This window comes from Haliotis rufescens, unplaced genomic scaffold, assembly GCF_023055435.1.
Source record: "Haliotis rufescens isolate VD_foot unplaced genomic scaffold, xgHalRufe1.0.p SCAF_3, whole genome shotgun sequence".
In the NCBI taxonomy this organism is placed as follows: domain Eukaryota; kingdom Metazoa; phylum Mollusca; class Gastropoda; order Lepetellida; family Haliotidae; genus Haliotis; species Haliotis rufescens.
This window is the reverse complement of record NW_025964001.1, coordinates 48613904-48634498: the sequence shown is the minus strand read 5'-3', so window position 1 is coordinate 48634498 and position 20595 is coordinate 48613904. Positions and strand designations below refer to the sequence as shown.

Below are 20595 nucleotides of genomic sequence, written 5' to 3'. Positions count from 1 at the left end.
ACACTCTGTCGAGGCCTCGGTATCCGAGCCCCACGGAGTGGATGCTCAATCCAGTAGTGTATCAGTGGCTGTGCGAACGGCTGGGTTGTCCGATGGTCGACCTGTTTGCAACACGGTTCAACAATCAACTCCCGTTGTTTGTATCACCAGTCGCGGACCCGAGGGCCATCGATCACAATGCACTCGCGTTAGACTGGACGGGCATGGACGCTTATGCTTACTCACCGACGGCGTTAATACCACTCATTCTAAGCCGGCTCCGAGGAGTCAGCTGTCGAATGTTACTGATCGCGCCCATGTGGCCAAACAGATCGTGGTACCCCGACTTTCTGGCCAAGGCCACGCAGTCACCACTTCCACTGCCTGTGAGACCGGATCTGCTGATCCACCCTCACACCCGTCAACTTCATCCAAACGCAGGGCAGTTCAATCTGCAGGCATGGATGTTGGCACTGAGCGACTGAGGAGGAAAGGTTTCTCTCGTCGGGCGTCTCGGGCATACGTTAGTATGCATCGTGATTCTACCCAGAAGGTGTATAATGCACTCTGGGCTATTTTCACGAAGTGGTGTTGTAAACATCACATCCATTCGCCAGATAAGGTAGCAGGACGTTGCTCGTTTCATATCTCACTTATGAGAGACCCGGAAACTCTCCGGGGGTTTCATTGCCAACTATGTCTCGTCCGTTGCTACGGTACGGGACGTTGCTATGGGTACCAGTCTCTCAAAAGAGCCAGTGACTCTGGGTATTATCAAGGGTTTCAAGCAGCAAGATCTTAAAAAGGGCTGCCTTCGGGCACCGGTCTGGGATCTCTCCTTAGTGTTGAAATCAAACCTGCATGAGATCCGTGCGCTAGCGGCAACATTTGCCCTACACTCTAATATCTCTGTTCACAGAATATTGAGAGGTTGTTACTGGCGTTCTGACTCGGTATTTGCCAATCATTACCTCAGAAAGGTTTCTGATGAAGACATGGAGGGTGTGCACCGTCTTGGGCCGCTGATCGCGGCGCAAGTGGTCATCTAAGGGGTGTGCCTAGAGTAGTTCCGAACTCCTCAGGCTTCAGACCTTTGCACGGTGGTCAATCTGGGTCGACTCCAATGTTCCAACCGCCGTGGCTAACAGGAGTGGGGGTCCCGCAAACCAGCGCTCTCACACCACAGGTGAGGCGCCTTTTTGTGTGTTTTGTCCTTACTTGTATTTTTGACAATTATGTATTTAACTTTCCGTCACGTGTTCCAACTTTGTAATGCATGCTTACAAATACTGGAATTAGGTCACGCGCCTAACGCATACTTTAAGTAGCCTTGCTCTTGGGATATTCAGTCCGGATGAAATTAATTTCCCTCTTCCCGAATCTAAGATTCAGCTCACACTGGTACTGTGTTCTCATCCGCTGCGGCGATGAAATACCTATCCAGTGAGGCCGTTTGGAGTCACCAATTGTTTGGCAAAGAAGATTGAGCCTTGACACGGTATGCACTTGACACTGCTTTGGTATTCCTATAGGGTAACACCAAGCTGGGAGCATGCGCATCGAGTGCTTCCGCCTTGTTTACTTCTGCTGGTCGGAAAAGGAACAACGAGCAGTCAGGTTTGGGTTGTAGCGCTCCCCACCGCCTACTGTGGTAATCAGCCTTGGTATAACAAGTGGCAACGTATTACTTAATGTAGTTATACCCCCGTTTACGGAGTAAATTGGGGGTATATAGCGTTATGTTCGTCCGTCTTTCCGTCCGTCCTTCCGTCCGAGCTTTTGTACTTTTTAACCATGCACCCTAGCTTCACCAAACTTGCTACACACATTAACCACAATGAGTACTTGTGCCTTTTGCTAGTTTGAAGATTCGGAACTTTTTAAATTTTGCTGTTTCCATGGAAACATTAAGAAACTTAAACTTTTAGGGTGGGTGTTTTGTACGGCCTATATCTTTTTAACCATGCACCCTAGCTTCACCAAACTTTCTACACACATTAACCACAATGAGTACTTGTGCCTTTAGCTAGTTTGAAGATTCTGAATTTTTTAATTATTGCCGGTTCAATGGAAACATTAGAAACTTAAACTTTTAGGGTGGGTGTTTTGTACGGCCTACATCTTTTTAACCATGCACCCTAGCTTCACCAAACTTTCTACACACATTAACCACAATGAGTACTTGTGCCTTTTGCTAGTTTGAAGATTCTGAATTTTTTAATTTTTGCCGGTTCAATGGAAACATTAGAAACTTAAACTTTTAGGGTGGGTGTTTTGTACAGCCTATATCTTTTTAACGATGCACTCTAGCTTCACCAAACTTTCTACACACATTAACCACAATGGGTACTTGTGCCTTTTGCTAGTTTGAAGATTCTTAATTTTTTAATTTTTGCCGTTTCCATGGAAACATTAGAATCATGGTGAAACATAAATTTTGGGTAGAGTTTTTGTACGATCCATGTTTACAATATTAATATTAAAATTGTCACTGGAACTCAATCTTAGTTTTTAAAACATTGAAGTTAAAATCATTTAGAAATATGTAATATTTCATTAATCAACAAACTATTTACTTTTTGTTGTTGACCAGCCCGGATAACGGGGGTATGTGAGCTTTGTTCACTTCTTTCTTGTTTGTAGAATTTTCCTATTCGGAATATTCTATAGTAATACGTTACCACTTTGGCTGATGCCTGCCCAAATACTTGCTCTCGCAAGAGACAAGAGTGAAGGGTGTCACATGGCAGCTCAGGTGGCTACGCACGTGCTGCATGAGGTAACTGAGATCTCTGTGGTAGATTTCGCTATAAGAGCAGTTGTGGGAGACAACAGCCTCGGTATAACAAGTGGTAACGTATTACTATAGAATATTCCGAATAGGAAAATTCTACAAAAATGAGCGGGTGTCATTTATCCGTAAATTAGGAATATTGTTTTGCATTTTGAAGTGATGACTATTATAGAATTTGAGAAGGTTTTTTTTATAACGTCGACTACTGTTCAAAAGTTGAGTTTTGTTTTGAAAACTTTTATGTTTATTAAAATTCTGTTTTGCCTGGTGATACCGTCCCTGACAGTTCTTACATTGGCGTCCAAACCAGGGCTTTGATCTATTGCATCCGGGTCTACATCAGCCGTGAAGAGGTTCTCGAAAGGGGTCTACAAAGTCTACTTTGAAGACACAGAAGAAGGACAGCTGCACACAGCCGACTACCTCAATTACACCACTCCATTCTCAAAAGCAGTCCTTCATGCAGCGACAGACCTTCACACAGCCTCAGAGGTTCATCCAGGAACCAACCTGCACGCAGGAGCAGACAATCACGAAGCATCCAACCTGCATGCAGCATCAAGGATTCACTCAACCTTCAGCGTTCACACAGCCTCCAACCTTGACACAGCCTACAACATTCTACTAATTCAGACTTAGTAGCCAGCGTTACCCAGCAAGTTTTACTTGGTATGCAGCAGCACCAGATGATGTCTGAGGACTCCATGCAGCTTACCTCATCAATGTCATTTGAGAACTCCCAAACTTTGCACCATTCTTCTACTGCTCCAAACACCTTGTTACTTTTACAGGAAGAGGAAGTGTTTGAGCCTACCTTTGAAGAAGAGTCAGCCCAATTGGAGTGGAAGGTCACACTTCCATTTATGAGGACTACAGACTTCTAGCCTGTATCACTGATAGAATTCCCATCACTTCACCATCCAGAAAACTCAACTATGGCATTCTACATCAATCTCCTAGGAACGACAAGATCTGCGGACTAACTGTACAAGCTCACAGACAGCCTCAACCTACGGATAAAGAAAAGACATGTTCCAGGAGAACACATTCTAGCGGACACCCTTTCGAGGCCATCCAAGCCATCACCAACAGAATGGATGCTCCTTTAGTGACAAGAGAAGGAGGTTGTGCTACCACATTCAACAGGCTTGGGAAGTCGACACACTGGCGATATCCTGGGAGGGAATTTACGCTTACGCGATCAACCACACAAAGAACCTTCCACTGCTTTTGGTTGCGCCATATTGGCAGGCACTAAGCTGGTTTCCCAGAGCTCGTCGCATTGGCAGAGAAACCAACCCTGAAACTCCCAAACTGGCCAAACCTACTCCTACATCCTCACACCAAGCAAGTTCACTGAAGACCAGATCTCTACAAACTACACATAAGGAACATCTTATGTTCAACATAACTAGAAAAAGGATATTCAGCCAGAACAGCCAAGGCAGTACCCTACCAGACGTCTTTATCACGATAAATGGAAGAGTTTTGACCAGTTTGGTCACGCCCACTTCATATCTGAGGTGCTAGATGTATGAACAAAAAGAATAAACTCAAATGTCACTTTCATAACATATATAGTGTTCCCTTGCGATTCCGCCCTTCAATACCTTTGTTATCTCAGTAACAATTGGCTCCCAAAATTTACTTACATTTTTAATAAACTCAAGGTTTACACTGACACGATGTTTTCCCCCATCATCCGAACTGAAATATGCAATCCCATTTTTTATTCAATCTGGTTATAAAATTGTGTTCATTGTATATATGGACTTATGTTTGTAATATGTTGTATGTTCGCGATTGAAATACATGAAGCACGGGAAGTCCCTACGGTGATTGGTCAAATTATCCTGCAATACTCAGTATTGTCTGCAAGAAACCAGTAGATCCATCCAGTAGAGAAGGCATTTTTGCCATTCACCACGTGGCCATGTAATTTTATGTTCTGCGTTTTGTTTTGTTTCTTTGGCTTTGGTAATACACTAAATTTATGCATTTTGTTTTGGCTTTGCCTTTTCACTACCTTGTAGCGTAATTGTTTGCTCTCATAAACTTCAATAACATACAAAGTTTTTGAGTTATATTATGCCTCCCGTACTTTGTGGTTTTGCCACATGGTTATGTTTTATGCTTAAATTCCAGATTTAAGATCTGCCACGCTGCACTTGTTGCTGTGGGAAAAGTCAGGGCCTCCTTTCTGCCGTGATTGTACGACGCCCTGTAGTTCCATAACATAGTGCGATGTTGCAGTCCCTCGTGGCTGTGCTCCTTCAACTCAATAAGAATATCAAGGACACACCTCACTCAACGTGCTCGTCGACTCCCATGATATGGATTACAACTCAGAGACTGCGGTCTTTCTTAACCACCCTTGCCATCACCTTTATCGACAACATTGTCCCTTCCAGTGACGCCTGTAACGGGACCGGACTGGTCTTACGTCTCCTCCGCCATATACGTTGACAGCAGCGGCACCATCGGTGCTCCCGAGAAGCAACACCACCGGCGCCTGAGTTTTCTCAGCTGAGCTTCCCGGTGCTCCCCACGCTTCCCTGCGCTTCCGGCGCCTGAGTATCTAAACCTATCTTATATTTCGGCATAAGGGGAGTCACTGGCATTTCCTTATATTGCTGACATCTCATAGATCGTCACACAGAGAGGCAAGGCGAAACCACCTCTTTCAATTGTCGCTGCTCTCCCTTACGTTGTCAGGATCATGACTATCATTCAACTTCCTGGAAGGAATCTTTTCAAGGAGTAGACATTTGGTCTGATTCAACTTGCCCACTGGTTGTTTGGACGAGGTTTTGTGTTGCAATGTTCTCATTAACCCCGTTGTTTAAAGCACCATGGTTTAGGAGATATGACCTGCAGGTTTCCATCGCAACAGAGCTTCTAGTTGACAATGTCAGAACTAGCAGATCTTGACTGTTCAGGCTCATTAAGCCTGTTTGACACCTTCGACATAGGTTACCAGGTACTCACTTCTCGGGATCATTGTTGACTGGTCTCGCATATCACGGTGTATCATTTGGCTCTGCACCAGCCCTGTCATCCGACGACGACATCCACTGTCTTCTTCGTCGACATCGCCAGTACCAATGCTCCTCTACGCTCCTGCCTTAGCGCCAGCGTTCCTCAAAGAGGCTCTTCCTCGGCACTCCCAGGGTTTTCCACAGCGCTCCAGGTGCTTTTTCACAAAACTCGGGTACAACACTTGTATGTCTACCACATGGTTCATTGAGGATTGCCTGTGTGTGGAGGGGCGGGCGGGTAGCCTAGTGGTTAAAGCGTTAGCTTGTCACGCCGAAGACCCAGGTTCGATTCCCGACATGGGTGCAATGTGTGAAGCCTTTTTGTCCACTGCTGGAATATTGCTAAACGCGGCGTAAAACCATACCCGCTCACTCATTTCAGTCTCCAATGCGGCTTTCTCGGCTACTGCACAGAGTGATTTACATGTCACGTGTCAAGTACTCCGACTGTAAACAACTCCAACTGGAATTAGGTCTACTGACCTATGGCGAGCAGTTGTTTGATAGGCATGACTTGAAGTTGACGGATATCAAGGTAGACACAATTTTATGGATAACAACTTTTTTAATACTGTAAAAAGGTACGTTTCGGTATAGATCCTTTTACCATTGTCAAGCAAGACTGAATGAGGGACATAGTACAGAATACGAGGCGTGTTCATTAAAGATTTCCCCTGACCCACTTCAGATGGACCTAGTGGAATGAAACTTGGCATAGGTATCAGTCTTTCTAAACATAGGAACCAGCAAGAGTTACACACTTCTCCCATCGTTTTATGCAACTATGGAGACCTTGCTTGTAAAAGCCCTCATTTTGCGTCTCAAACCAGGACTTGACTTCAGAAATCAGTGTTTCATCATCTGTGAAACGTTTTCCCTTCAAAAATGACTTCATGGTTGGAAAGAGGTGGAAGTCAGATGGTGCAAGGTCAGGAGAGTAAGGAGGATGTGGAAGGATTTCATAGCCACAGGACAGCGCTTCTGTCTGGGCAACATGAGAGTTGTGTACTGGAGCATTGTCTTGCAGGAGACGGACACCCTTGGTCAGTATGCCACGCCTCTTAAGCTTGATAGCGTCCCGCATTTTCCGCAGCAGTGAAGCATAATAAGCTCCTGTAAATGTGGTACCCTTTGCCAAGAAATCCATCATCACTACTCTGTGCTGGTCCCAAAACACCGTGAGCATGACCTTGCCTGCAGAGGGTTGGACTCGTGCCTTCTTTGGGGGTGGTGACTCCACATGCTTCCATTGCATCAACTGAACTTTAGTTACAGGATCATAGTGATTGACCCATGTTTCATCCTGTGTGATAAGTCTGTCAAAAAGGTTTGCCTGGTTTTTTTTGGCACATGTCCAAAAGATCCTTTGAGCAATTGACTCGTTCCTGCTTTTGGAAAGGTGTGAGCAACCTGGGAATCCATCGTGCAGACACCTTATGCATGTTCAAATTGTCATGGATGATTTTTTTCCACAGACCCTACACTGATCTTGACATCTTGTGCTAACTGGCGAACAGTTATATATGTCGGTCTGCCAAAATGGGGGTCTCCACTTGATGGATATAGTGTCCTCATCAATGGCTGAATGGGGGCGACCAGGAATGGCAGCTGTTTCCACAGATGTCCGACCACACTTGAACTGGCGATGCCAGTGTTTAACAACGTCATATGATGGGGCATCTTCCCCATAAGTTGCTTTCATTTCATCGAAAGTTTCTTTTGGTGTGCGACCTTTCAAATATAAAAACCTAATCACTGCTCGGTATTCTACTGGCTCCATTGTCACACCCTACTCGATCATAACACCTGTAAAAGTGGTAAGATTAATAGTTCAGTGCTGCAAATTCAGACATAACCCATAGATACATGTATCATTACACATGTGAAATTTCAACCAAATATGATAACCCTAAGTGGTTTAGGGGAAATCTTTAATGAACACCCCTCGTAGAAACAAACGAACCCGAAACATATTGTCAAAATCTAACTGACTTCATAATTAATGCAGCAAAAAACGCCATCCCTTTCAAAACAAACAAAATAGGCAAACCTACCGTCCCATGGTGGAACGAAGAAATAGAGCAATCTAAATGCAAACTAAAATCAGCATTCAATAAAACTAAACGCAACTCGAAACACCTAAAAACAGCGCACAGATTAAACCATAAAGTACAAGGCCTAGTCAGAACTGCTAAAACAAGAAACTGGAAAAAGTTCTGCAAAGAAATAAATCACCATACTGACGCCACAAAGATGTGGCGTAAAATCCAAGCCATTAGGGGCATTAAACGTCATAAAAAAACTCCAAACATAAACAACTCAACCAACCCCTCCCAAAAAGCTAACAACCTAGCCAAACACTTCTCAGCAGTCAGTAGCAACAGCAACAGCAACAGCAACTTCAGCAAAAAATTCCAAGAACAACTAAGTAAAGAGACCAAATTTACCAAAGAACACAAAGATGACCAACTAGAAATTAACCACCCTTTCACAATAGAAGAACTAAACCACGTCCTAAACAATAGGAAAAAGGGCACAGCCCCAGGTCTAGACCTCACCTCTTACCACATTATCAAAAAACTACCGCCTAAACTACTCCAAACACTACTTAAACTCTACAAACTGATCTACCTAAACGGACAGGTCCAAACTCCTTGGAAGCAAGCTTTAGTAATACCAATACCTAAACCAAATAAACCAGCAGATCAGGCAAATTCGTACAGGCCAATCTCCCTAACCTCCAACCTATGTAAAGTAATGGAATCAATGACTAAAAAAAGGCTCCAGCATTACCTAGACCAAAACAACATCATAAACCCAGACCAAAGCGGTTTCACTCATGGCCGCTCAACTCTTGATAACCTCGCCCGTCTTGAACAGGATATCAAAACAGGTCAACTAAATAAACAATACACTACAGGTATCTTCCTAGACTTCTCAAAAGCATTTGATATGGTTTGGCACTACGGGCTAATTCAAAAACTACAAAAAATAGGTCAAATAATTAACTATATCCATGACTTCCTATCCAACCGAAAAATAACAGTGGGGATAGACAAGACGCTATCGGACCAATGTCCCCTAGAAAATGGCACCCTCCCCGGTAGACATTGGTTTGGATTCTGTTTGTTGGGCTTCTGGAGACGAGGACATCTAGGAAGGGTAGCTAGTTTTCCTTTCCTATTTCGATGGTGATCTGTACTCAGGGGTGTTGTTGGTGAAGATGTTGTAGTAGCTGGGTTGGGTTTTGGTCTTGTTTTAGGATGACAAAGGTATCATCGGCTTTCCCGTACCAGCAAATAGGTTGGATGGGTGATGTGCTGAGGGCTTGCTGTTCAAAGTAGGTCATGTAGATTTCAGTAAGGATAGGAGAGAGTGGGGATCTGTTGATAGTACTCGTCGCCCCAGGTGAAGTAGGTAGAGGAGATACAGGTTCTTCAAAGATCCAGGCCACTCGGCACCTGACACTTAGTTTACGCACCTTGGTGGCTGGCCAGAAGTTGGTTTGTCGACCTCCTAAACATCACCAGAGACAACCCCCTGGTGTGGTCCAACCTTCTGCTCCACTCACTCAGTGGGTTGCCACATCCTAAAACCCGCACTGTTTCATCTGCATTCCTGGCACATCTGCAGAAAGCCCGATGAACCAAAGGCTATTTGGCTATCTACTATAGAGAAGAACAATCAGGATTGGCAGTGTGTGCCCTCTTCCAAATACCAACCTGATAATTGACTCTCCTAATGTGTTGCTCGATAGGGAGGAAGGGTTCCCATATCAACATTGCGAGAGGGGCCAATCATGGATGATCATCTTTGGCACACAGCTCATTCATTCTGAGGGAGTGTTGATCATTAACATTCCACATACGAGATCTCCCGTGCAAAGCTCATGTAAACTCATCAAGTTCATCCATGAGGTCAACGGGTACATGGCATGTCACCCAATTTTTGTGGCATCCTTGACAGAATTTTCAGTGGTTTTACCTTCCCATGTCCCTTCAGGTCACTTGTATGCATGCATTGCCACCAACGCAGTACAGTGTTGCTGAGTATGGGACAGAGCAAGTTCCCGACATCAGTCAACCTTTTCTTGTTACCAGTGCCATTGTCAAAGAGAATTTTCATAATTCTCCATCTTGCGTGCATAATGGAGAAGGATGAACAAAATGTCAGTATCTGGGCTCTTTACTCTGACACACTTGTAGTTCTGGTTCCTTGCATATTCACCATATAAAGGATTCTCCTGGAATCTGTCTCCTCCTGGGAGGATTTGAGGATTGGTATTTTTGTATTCCGTGTTCTCAGACCATCATCAGAGATGAGTTGGTATGCAGAGCCTTCACATATGACTGTCACTTGTCTACCTTGGAGTTTATTGGCATATTTTTCTTGACTCGAGTAAGAAGAATGATGAGCTGTTGTTTGAGTTAGGAACTGTTTCCAGTCAGAAGTTTTCCTCGTGTTCTATCCCTTGATGATGAGGTTCTCCCCACATCCTTTCCCTTGTCGCTCCATGGCTTTGACAGAATTAACAACATAGTTGTCTGTGTGAACACAACATCACTGGTTTTCGACATTATATCAAACTCTTTCTTGCAAATCATGCTGAGGTTACTGGAGATGTCCTTCAAGTAGTAAAAACAGGCATTGCCATCATGGATCGCAAAAGATTTATTGGCAGGAGGGACATCCACATCCTCAAGATCCCTGTTCAGGTGGTGGATTGGCTTTGACTTGTCTGTCTTTGCTGGGTGTGGGTAAATATATATATTTATGAATGAAGTGGGTGGGTGGGTTAGTTTAAGGGGAGTTGAACGTCTGACGTAGTACCTATCTTTGTAGTCCTTGTTGTAGAAGCTTTTGCCCACGCGGGCGTAGTGGCTGGGAAGATGTGACGATGCCACGCTTCTTGCATGCTCGTCTAGGTGGAAGCCATGATTGGGAGAGCCAAGATGTAAGGAGCATGTTCATTGGTTGTGTCCGTTTCTTGGTCACATGGTCCGCCTGTTGGCTTTATAAGACTACCCTGGGTAGGGAATCGTCAGTCGTCGCTCTCCAGTATCTGGTAAGGTACAGTCAGCTCCCGCACCCTGAATCAGGACCATTTATTATTTATCATAGGGCTTTCGTTGGGATGTTAGATTAGGAGGTACAGGTGGGGGAAAAATATATAGTAGCGATTGAATAGGTTTGTTTTGGAGACGTTTTGCTTTTGGGAGTTAAGATAGCGGGGTGGTAAAATAGAACAAGTTTAAGTAAGAAGGTTGAATTGGTTTACTTAGGGAGGGAAGGTGCAAAATTACGTAGGTTATAGTTAAGTGGAGAAGGATTTTGCCCCTGTTGTTGTTTTTTTGTTAAATAAACTTTAAATCCAACTTCGCTCTTTGTGCTTTATCTATAATTAGAATTGGTAACCTGGTCAGGAGCCTCCTAGAACATAAAGACAAAAGAATACTGCACAGGGAGACGAGAACACAATGCAAAGCACCGCAGTAGAACATCAGACCTTTTCTCAACTATTTTTGTAGTTCTACTATCACTGGGCGCCTTTTACAGGCTTTAAAGGGCACCTATTACACTAGGAAACCATCTGCAGTCCCGATACTGTAAGGCACAGGAGTCAAAGGATATTTCGGCAGTTCCTTTAGATTCAATTGTATTCCTTGATTTTAGGACTTGATAAACAACTGAAAAGCAACATTACCTTGTTGTTTGTACCCTACCACTTTGTTTGCGGTGGTTTTGACCCTGACTTTTCATTACTGGCTCAAAAATATAATTGCCTCTTTCCAAACGGGTTTCTACCCGCCTATTCTGCTCTGAGTACATCTATTTTGGATGCCGCTTGTCCCGACGAGAGTAGCAGTAACTGCTTCCTGTGTCCAGTTTATCAGTTTTTCACTTTTCAGTACCTCAGCAGGCCTGACCTCATGGTGTTCGGTTTACCCTATGCTGCTTGACAACATATCAGCCATATTGAGACTGACGTTGACATACTGTGATCTCGCGTGAGTGGTTCTATCCTAACTTTGATAAGCATCATGGTTGGTCAATATGCCTTGAAACACCAGCACTACTTCCACCAGCACAACCATGAGACTTGGCGTGTTGCATGAAAGTCTCTTCAAGTTATCAAGGCTGGGTCAGCTTAGAGCTGCACCACCTACCGGTAGCACAACCTATGTACAGCGCCGTACATAGATACATCACAGATGGATAACCTACCATGACATTATCACTTCTTTGAAAGCTCATTTGGCCCCAAGAACTCTAACAATTGCAGAATGTTACAAATTCTATCAAAGAAACTAAAATGAAACAGAAACTGTAAGCGAATACGTTGCTGAATTACAAAGACTTGCTAGCACATGTGACTTTGGATATTTCCTAGGCGAAGCATTACATGATCGCCTTGTTTGCGGTTTGAGATAAGAACATATTAAAAGAAACTTCTATCAGAAAGTGAATTACCGTAACATTAAAGAAAGCACAAGACGTTGCTTTAGCCATAGAATAAGCAGACAATATTGCTAGGGATCTGAAAGGTTTACAATTAGGATCAAAAGAAAACAATGTAAACAAGGTTTCTGCTATTACTGGGTCACACCGACCAACTAATCAGAATCAAGCAGGTCTAATGTCACAAAGCCCTGGTCTGACTTCTGGGTCAAGGAAATGTTTTCGCTGTGGATATTCGAATCATACCTCAGATCAAACTGTCCAATGCCATTTGTATGGTAAGACAGGACATTTAATGTCAGAAAGAAGATCACCAGACCAGAATAGCATGAAACATATTGATGAAGCAGAATGCCATGAAGATTACGACAATAGTGAAAATGTCATTGACTCATTGGAATGTTTCACAACACCTCGTCAAAATGCGAAGCTGTAAAAGTGAACGTTTTGTCCATGGAAAACGAATATGTATGGAAATCGACAATAGTTCTGGAGCAACAACTATTCCACGAAAAGAGTATGAAGAGAAGTTGGCTGATGTGAAATTAAAACCAACGTCAACAGTTTTCAAGACATATTCCTCAGAAATTATTCCTTTCCTGGGAATTGCCGATGTTGAAATTGTATGTGATAGCAATTGCCATTGCATGTAGCTGATGTAAAAGGCCCCACCAATTCTTGGCCAGTAATGGATACAAGCATTGAAACTAGACTTGGGATCTCTTTTTCAAGTAAATTCAGTGTCAAACAACTCAAACGATGAACTGTCCAGCATACTCCAGGAAAATTATCACTATTTTTGAAACAGGAACCATTAAGGACATTAAGGCTAGAATTGTACTGAAACCAAATACAAAGCCAAAGTTCATGAAGGCAAGACCTGTGCCATATTCACTCAGAGCTAAAGTTGAAGCAGAATTTGATAAATTAGAAGGGGAAGGGGTGATATCCAAAGTTACAACAAGTGAATGGGCTACACAAATGAAGTTAGAATCTGTGGGGATTTTAAAGTAACAGTCAATCCAAATATAGAAGTAGATAAATACCCCCTGCCAAAGCCAGCTGACCTGTTTGCAACATTTGCTGGAAGTACTGTGTTCAGCAAGATTGACTTGACTAAAGCTTTTCATCAGTTGAAGACCCGGGATAGAATAGGTCTTCAGCAACCCTTGCTTGTTGTAAAAAGCAACTATGCTTGTCGTGAGAGGCGACTAACGGGATCAGGTGGTCAGGCTCGCTGACTTGGTTGAAGCATGTCATCGATCCCAATTGCGTGGACCGATGCTCATGATATCAATCACTGGATTGTCTGGTCCAGACTCAACTATTTACAGACCGCCGTCGTATAGCTGGAATATTGCTGAGTGTGGCGTAAAACAACAAACCAACCAACCAAATCATCAGTCGAAAGTTACCAGTAATCAACACACACAAAGGACTCTATGCCTACAATAGATTGCCCTTTGGAATAGCAAGTTGCCCAGCAATATTTCAAGAAATATGGGAAAGACTCTGCAAGGTCTTCAAAGTACAGTCACATTTCAAGACGATATTGAGGTTGGAGGTAAAGAGGGAAAGATTCAATGTTCAATGTTCTATCACAACTTCAAGAATATGGCATCAAAATCGAAGCTGTGAAGTGTCAGTTTATGCAAGAAAGTATTGAATATTTGAGGCACAAGATTGACAAGAATGTACCCCATCCTCTGACAAAGTTCAACCAATCGTGGATCATTTTATGGCGACTACGTGTTGTTGTTCCACCAACATTATGAAAGAAGATATTAGAAGAACTACACAGTGAACATGTTGGAATAATGCTAATTAATAGTCTTACGAGAAGTTTTGTGTGGTGGCCATCACTTGACAATGACATTGAAAATCTGGTGAAAAATTGTAGACAGGGTGTTTCAACAAGAAATATGCCAATTACAGCACCAACACAACGAAACCATGTGAGATAGTTCACCTTGATTTTGCAGAGTTTAAAGGTCAATATTTACTCAAAATGGCCTGAAGTTCTTCTCATGACAAGTACAACTGCCTCCAAGACAATTGCTGTGCTACGACAAATATTTTCAACTCATGGAATACCTGATGTACTAGTATCTGACAATGGCCCCCAATTCAAATAAGACAAATTTTCTAGATTCATGACAATGAATGGCATTCAACACAAGAGAAGTACTCCGTATCATCCTCAAACCATAGGTGCTGCTGAACGGTTTGTTCAAATCCTGAAAAACAATCTCAAAATGTCGGAAGGAAAAGATGTACCAGCACAGTTAACAAGGATGTTGATCAAATACAGGTCTACACCACATTCAATGACAGGAAGATCCCCTGCAGAGCAACTGATGTAATGACAAATCAAAACTAGACTACATCTTCTACAACCTAGTCTACAAAGAAATATCATGGAAAGAAGAGAAGAGAGAGAGAGTATGTGACAATAAACTGTTGCAGTGTGAACTGAACTTTAAAGTGTTAACAAACATTTATCTTAAAACTGGTGGCGTGATTAACCTTTTATCGTTACTCTTTCCCGTTTTGCACCAATCTTTTATTTCATAATTGGGTTGTACATTAAAAGGGAAGGAGTGTTGTTTATGTTATGTATCGCATTCTCACATGGCCTTTCGCGGTTGGCTTAGAGTAATGACGTCACATGTCATGCTCTCGATTTAACTTCTGTAAGCTTGTCAACAAGTAAAGATGGAACCCAAGCTGTATGATCCTGTTGTTTATGAAAATGAGGCAAAAACATAACAGCTCTCACTCAGCGATTTCGGCCAAGCACTCATTGAGAGTGAGGCCTATGCACCGCCACCGGCTTCTGAAAGTGAATCGGACGAGGATTGGGATTTATCTGTGGTATCTCAGTTTAGCCCAGATGATGGATTGAATGGCAAGTACCAAACCTTACACTTTCAAGATTGGTTAGACATGTGACAGAAGTATCATGAGCTACCGGGTAACAACCTGTTGGGATCATCGTACACAGGTCAACGCCAGGCATCACAAATTTCATGGAGATCAATTTGTGCCTGTGCCAGCCAAGAAACACGTCCTATGCAGAAATTGGAAACACAACTTGGCAGTTTACCACACAGTTCACAATGGACTGTCCGTTGTGTGGAACTCGAACCTCACCTCCGGCATATTGCGGGATTGGAGGTTAATACGCAGGGTGAATTAAATGTCACGGGTCAAGAACTCTGGCTGTAAACACCATAATTAGGTCAACCAACTTAATGGGAAAGGTGCAGGGTCATTGTACCTGATTGGTTTGCATGCTTACTGGTATGCTTACGTAATGCCGTAACACTAACTTCAGTAGACCGCTGGTGTCAACCTGCACAGTATCGAGGCACACACGGAGTATGAGGCACCTCCCTTCATCGTCACCTCGACATAAGAACGGGAGCATCTGTGCAGCGTCGTACCTTAATTTGGCCATCGGTTTAGGAGTGCTTAGTCTACTTGGTAGCTGGTAGTGGTTTGCTTACGAACACTATTTTCCACATCCTTTCCAGACATGACACGACTAGAAGCCACCCGGTAGTTGATTTTTCATCATTTACATCCTTGTAGACAACAATCTGCTAACCGCTCTTCAACAGCCACATACACTCTAGCCAGTGGCAGATGTTGCAGGGTTTGCTCACATCAGATGCCAAGACCCATATGCAGCCATCACTCTACCATCTCAACTGGTGGACAATAGAGTCAAACGTCTTAGGAGGTGTTTCCTTATCTAATTTACACATGTACGTGGATGCCTCCCTGCATGGGTGGGGTGCTCATTTACAGGGCCAGACAGCCTCAGGACTGTGGTCCAGTGCTCAACAGAATAGGCACATAAGGCTAAAAAAAATAATAATCTTTGTTCTTAGGCACTGCTCACATCATCAGAAAGTTCATTGCACGTTTCGTTTTGGTTTCCATTTTCGGTGAAACCCACGAGCACGGGTATGATGCTGACAAACCTAGAAACACAATCCTTGTATGATAGCCACAGTTGAGCCATCTTTCCTTGATGTCCTGTTCTAATGTCATTGTGATGTTGATGAAATCCTTTGAAGTATTTCTTTACTGCATTGTCCGCAAGAGCTGTGTCTAGGGTGTCTGAAGATGGGGCATGCAGCAAATTATCTAGAACTTGGTTTGATTGCCCAGATAACAAAGACATCACTTCAAACTTCACCCCAACTTTCTACATACCGGTACTGAGTTATTAGGAGTCTCTCAAGGCATTCCAACAAGACCTTTTGGCAGTGCATAGCTCTGTTGTAATGTTTCCCTGAAAGAACACCTGCGATGGAATCCGAGGCAAATAAGCCTGCTTCCAACAATATTTCAAAGAGACCTGACCCATTAATTTTCTTTCCTATCATTTCCATGTATGCACAAACTAGATCCAATGTTATGATCAGGAAAATGTGCTTCTCATACTTAGTTTGGTTATTCCAGATGAGGGGGTATGCTTTCATACATACACCTAAGTCGAATGTGGTGATGATGTAGCACTGGTTGACTTCATTGGTGGCATTTTCAGCATAGCGTACCGTCTTTTAATCGGTGATTGGACTGCCAATAATGGGATAGTAGTCGATTGTTGTCAAACTCTCAGGAACTTTACCAGACAGAGATATGAAACCAGTCACTTACCCAGGCACTTCCTGATGTGACAAACAACTTTTCATCCATATCAGCACCCACAATATGTGTTGCATGTCTGCTTCATGGTAGGTATCTTCACCATCAGGATATGTCCACTGCTTGCTCACAAAGCAGTCTGGCAGATTTTCAGATGGAGTGTTTTCAGTGAACGTTGTTTGGTAGTATTATCCTTCGGGATAGAAGGGATGTCTACATGTGTGCCACAATGATCCTCTGGTTTGCCTTCTATATCCTGTAGCATGATACCATGGGCAGTATGAACTGAACCGATTTCAGTTAGGTTGTTCAGCAATTAATCAAAGTTATCAAATTCAGAATAAAACAATGATAGTGCATCTGGTGACCGAATAATATGTGTTGACAATAGAGTTGATGTTTCCTTCTTCTGCTATAGGATATCCATGTCGATCACATTACATACAGCATCAAATGCTATACTACTGGGCTCTGTGAATTTCATTTGTCTTCATCATTTGTACTCCTCCATTTATCAGGATTCTGTGAGTACTTCACTCTACATGACTTGTGGTACTTTGCTTCGCAGGCGAACAAGTCTTGCCCTCAAATCCTTGTAAGAAGTTTTTCATCACCTCGCTTCTCGGCCGTCGCCTGTACTGAGTCCATCATACTGAAACTGACTCAGCCCCACAGTGGTCCATGTTCCCTTAACCCTGATTTTTTTCCTCCCTTCTGAATTGCATAAAATGCAGTCAGGAGTAAACAATACATGATCTCCTGAACTTCTCCTGCTTGGTTTGTAACTTGATGATCCTGAGGGTTCAGAGTATGAAGAGAAGCGATTGGTTACACTCTCTGTGGTATCCATGATGTTCTGCTATAAGCATCTGTTATAAGTTCATATGTCTTTAAATTGTCATTCGATGAACAGAGGCTGGGGGTTGAGTCTCTTCTTGTGTATCTCCTTCAGTTTGGTCAGTCTGTTTTTGGCATGTAAGACCTTCCTACAAGGTCTCATCCATTATCATACAGACTTATTGACATCAGGTTACTGTCCCATAAGCAATGCTCTCCTGTTTTACGATGTAATTCAGGGCATGAGTGAAAGCAACATATTGGTAGTTTATGACCTTCTCTTAACACTATAATCGTTTAAAGTAAGCAGGGAAAATGTTTTCTTTTGCAAACTTTACAAAACCTTCAAAATCTATTAGATTTACTCCTCCCATAACAAGAAGGAGGTGGTACCCTATAATGATATAAGAAGAATAGCATGTTCCCAAAGGGTTATTAGAACAGATCTCTATCTGAACCATGCACACAGGTGGAACCCACCACCTTCTGTGGGATTCAAGCAATAGCATGAGTCAGGATAAGGGATAAATATATTTTTTTAGGGTAAAAATATCATTTATGCCTATCCTGACTCATACGCTTTTGCACCCACACAGCCCTCCCTTCTTCATCTGTGTTTCGGCCATTAGGTAAGGGAAAGAGAGAGTTGACGAGTATATCAACTTGGTCGCCTGTTTCCGGTGCTCATGCACAAACCAGGGGTGCTTTCAGGTGAGGTTGTTTTTTACTGTTCTCCAGGAACACAGTTATGGACATTTCTGTACCTTTAAGAAATGTGTTGAGATAAGCAATAGTATGAATCAGGATAAGTATAAATGATATTTTTAGTGTTAAAAAAAATACATTTTATCAGTGCTTGTTGACATGACCTGAATGAATCTTCAATAACATACAATGAACTTCATCTCATTAGAGTCTGTATAAGTCTGTATAAGGTTTCCAAGATAGAATAAGTCCAATACACAGATCCAGAAGTTCATCTTGCCACCCAACACTCAAATTAACACCTCCTCTTCAAAAAGCTGTGTCATTGTGTGTCATTGTGCCTGATCATGTGGATTGTTGCTTCATGCTTTCAAACACCTGTTTGCCTGATGAGTTATGTAGCTGAATATTAGTGTTAATATGGATGAAGACAGACTTATTCTGTCCACGCAACATTTTGGTACACTTTCTTAATAAAGGTACTAGCATCTGTACCCATTGATACTACAGCTTCTAAAATGCTAAAGAATATAAAATTGCTGAACCATCACTTTCAAAGAAAAAGATGTAGTTCTGTGTCTCCAGGATTATTCTCTGATTCCAGTCCTTCAGTGGAGCTGATAATGTGTGTTGTTTCAGTACTACCACCCCCCCGACAGGAGACCCCAGCAACAACAGGTAGATGAACTACTGAATGAGATTGCGGATGAGGTGGAGATTGATGCTAAGTGTGACCCTGCAAAGGACGTGGAAGACAGGCTTGTGAGGTTCAAGGATGAGCCACCAAGGAAAGGAGCAGGAGGTGAGAGGGCAGTGTACCAGCACTGGTAGTTTCTTCTTGCTGGTGAACACACAAAACAACAACCTTGACCTGACTGTTGACCTGATGAATGCCGTGGTCCATTATGTTCCAGGGATGATTGGTACTGTAGATCTGGAAAGTGTTGCGCCATGAAATTACTGCTAGTGGCTAACAATAGCCTTAATATCTGTCTGGAAAGTTTTGTGACACCCTGTTAAGATGACCAAATATCAAAGCTACTATTGTAGGTGTTATATTTGATAAGTAGGAACCGACATGATGGAATGGAAGTGATTGTTAAACTATAGATGCATCTGTTGTTGTTGTTGTTGACAAAGGAGGTTGACAAGGGCTGACTTGGTTTCAACATTGTACCCCAATGGAATAGATTAATGCTCATTAAGTCAGTCACTGCATTGTCTAGTCCAAACAGGATATTTAATTAGTTACTGGCTGAATGCAATAAACAACAAACAAATACAAACATATAATACAGTTTGATGTTTAGTTGAAGTATTGAGATATATTTAGTGATTCTTATGTATGTGTTACTAACACATGCATGCACAGAAGCAGACTGAAGCTGTCACAAGTTGCTCGTGGTCTCCATATATTCTCCATGCATATTCCAACCAACTCTGCATACTTAATTTCATTGAGGATTAGCACACATTAAGCCCATGAGTATACACTCAACTCTCACACAGGTTAAACACTTCTGTGTTTGTCTGTAAGGCATGTGTGACCCAGTTGTCTATTTATAAGGCTAAAACCTGCTGTACAGTCGCTTCCCTGACAAAAGACAAACTGTTTCTCAACCTTCTGTGCATCACTTCATACATTAGGATCTTTTTTTCTCTTTTGTAATATGTTTCATTTTCTGCATCATATGTTTCCTGTGTCATAAAACAACATTCACACAATTAATGTTCTTCACAACAGACCGGAAGTCGTCTGCCTGCAACAACCTGAATTCAGAGACCTCTGGCCCCCACAAGCCGTACACAAAGAACATCCGCACTGCCACTGGTGGTCGATCTAGTCGGGAGCTGAGTCTGGATGATGTCAACAATCTGATCTCTGCAATGGCAACGGAGATGGAGCTAGATGCCCAGAAAGCTGTGGACGGTCTGCAGAAAGACAAAGAGATCATGGAAAGACTGAACGAACTGAAGAAAAAGAGGAATGCAAAAGGTTGATTGTGTTTGGTTCTACATTAGGTACCAGTCATTTATTATAGGGAGGGGTGGGTCAGAGGGAGTCAGGCTAGGGTCACCAAAGAATATGAAACTCTCAAGGAGAGGGGCATTAAGAATAATACA

The 20595-nt window shown here is 42.7% G+C and overlaps 1 protein-coding gene across 1 annotated transcript in view; it reads left to right on the top strand.

Moving 5' to 3' along the window:
* LOC124149730 (abscission/NoCut checkpoint regulator-like) overlaps positions 1-20595 on the top strand; it is an 89544-nt gene that overhangs the window by 39976 nt on the left and 28973 nt on the right. The window contains exons 6-7 of the mRNA XM_046521479.1: positions 19111-19273; positions 20216-20467. Coding sequence (XP_046377435.1) covers positions 19111-19273; positions 20216-20467 — 415 coding nt within the window. The remainder of the gene's footprint in view (positions 1-19110; positions 19274-20215; positions 20468-20595) is intronic.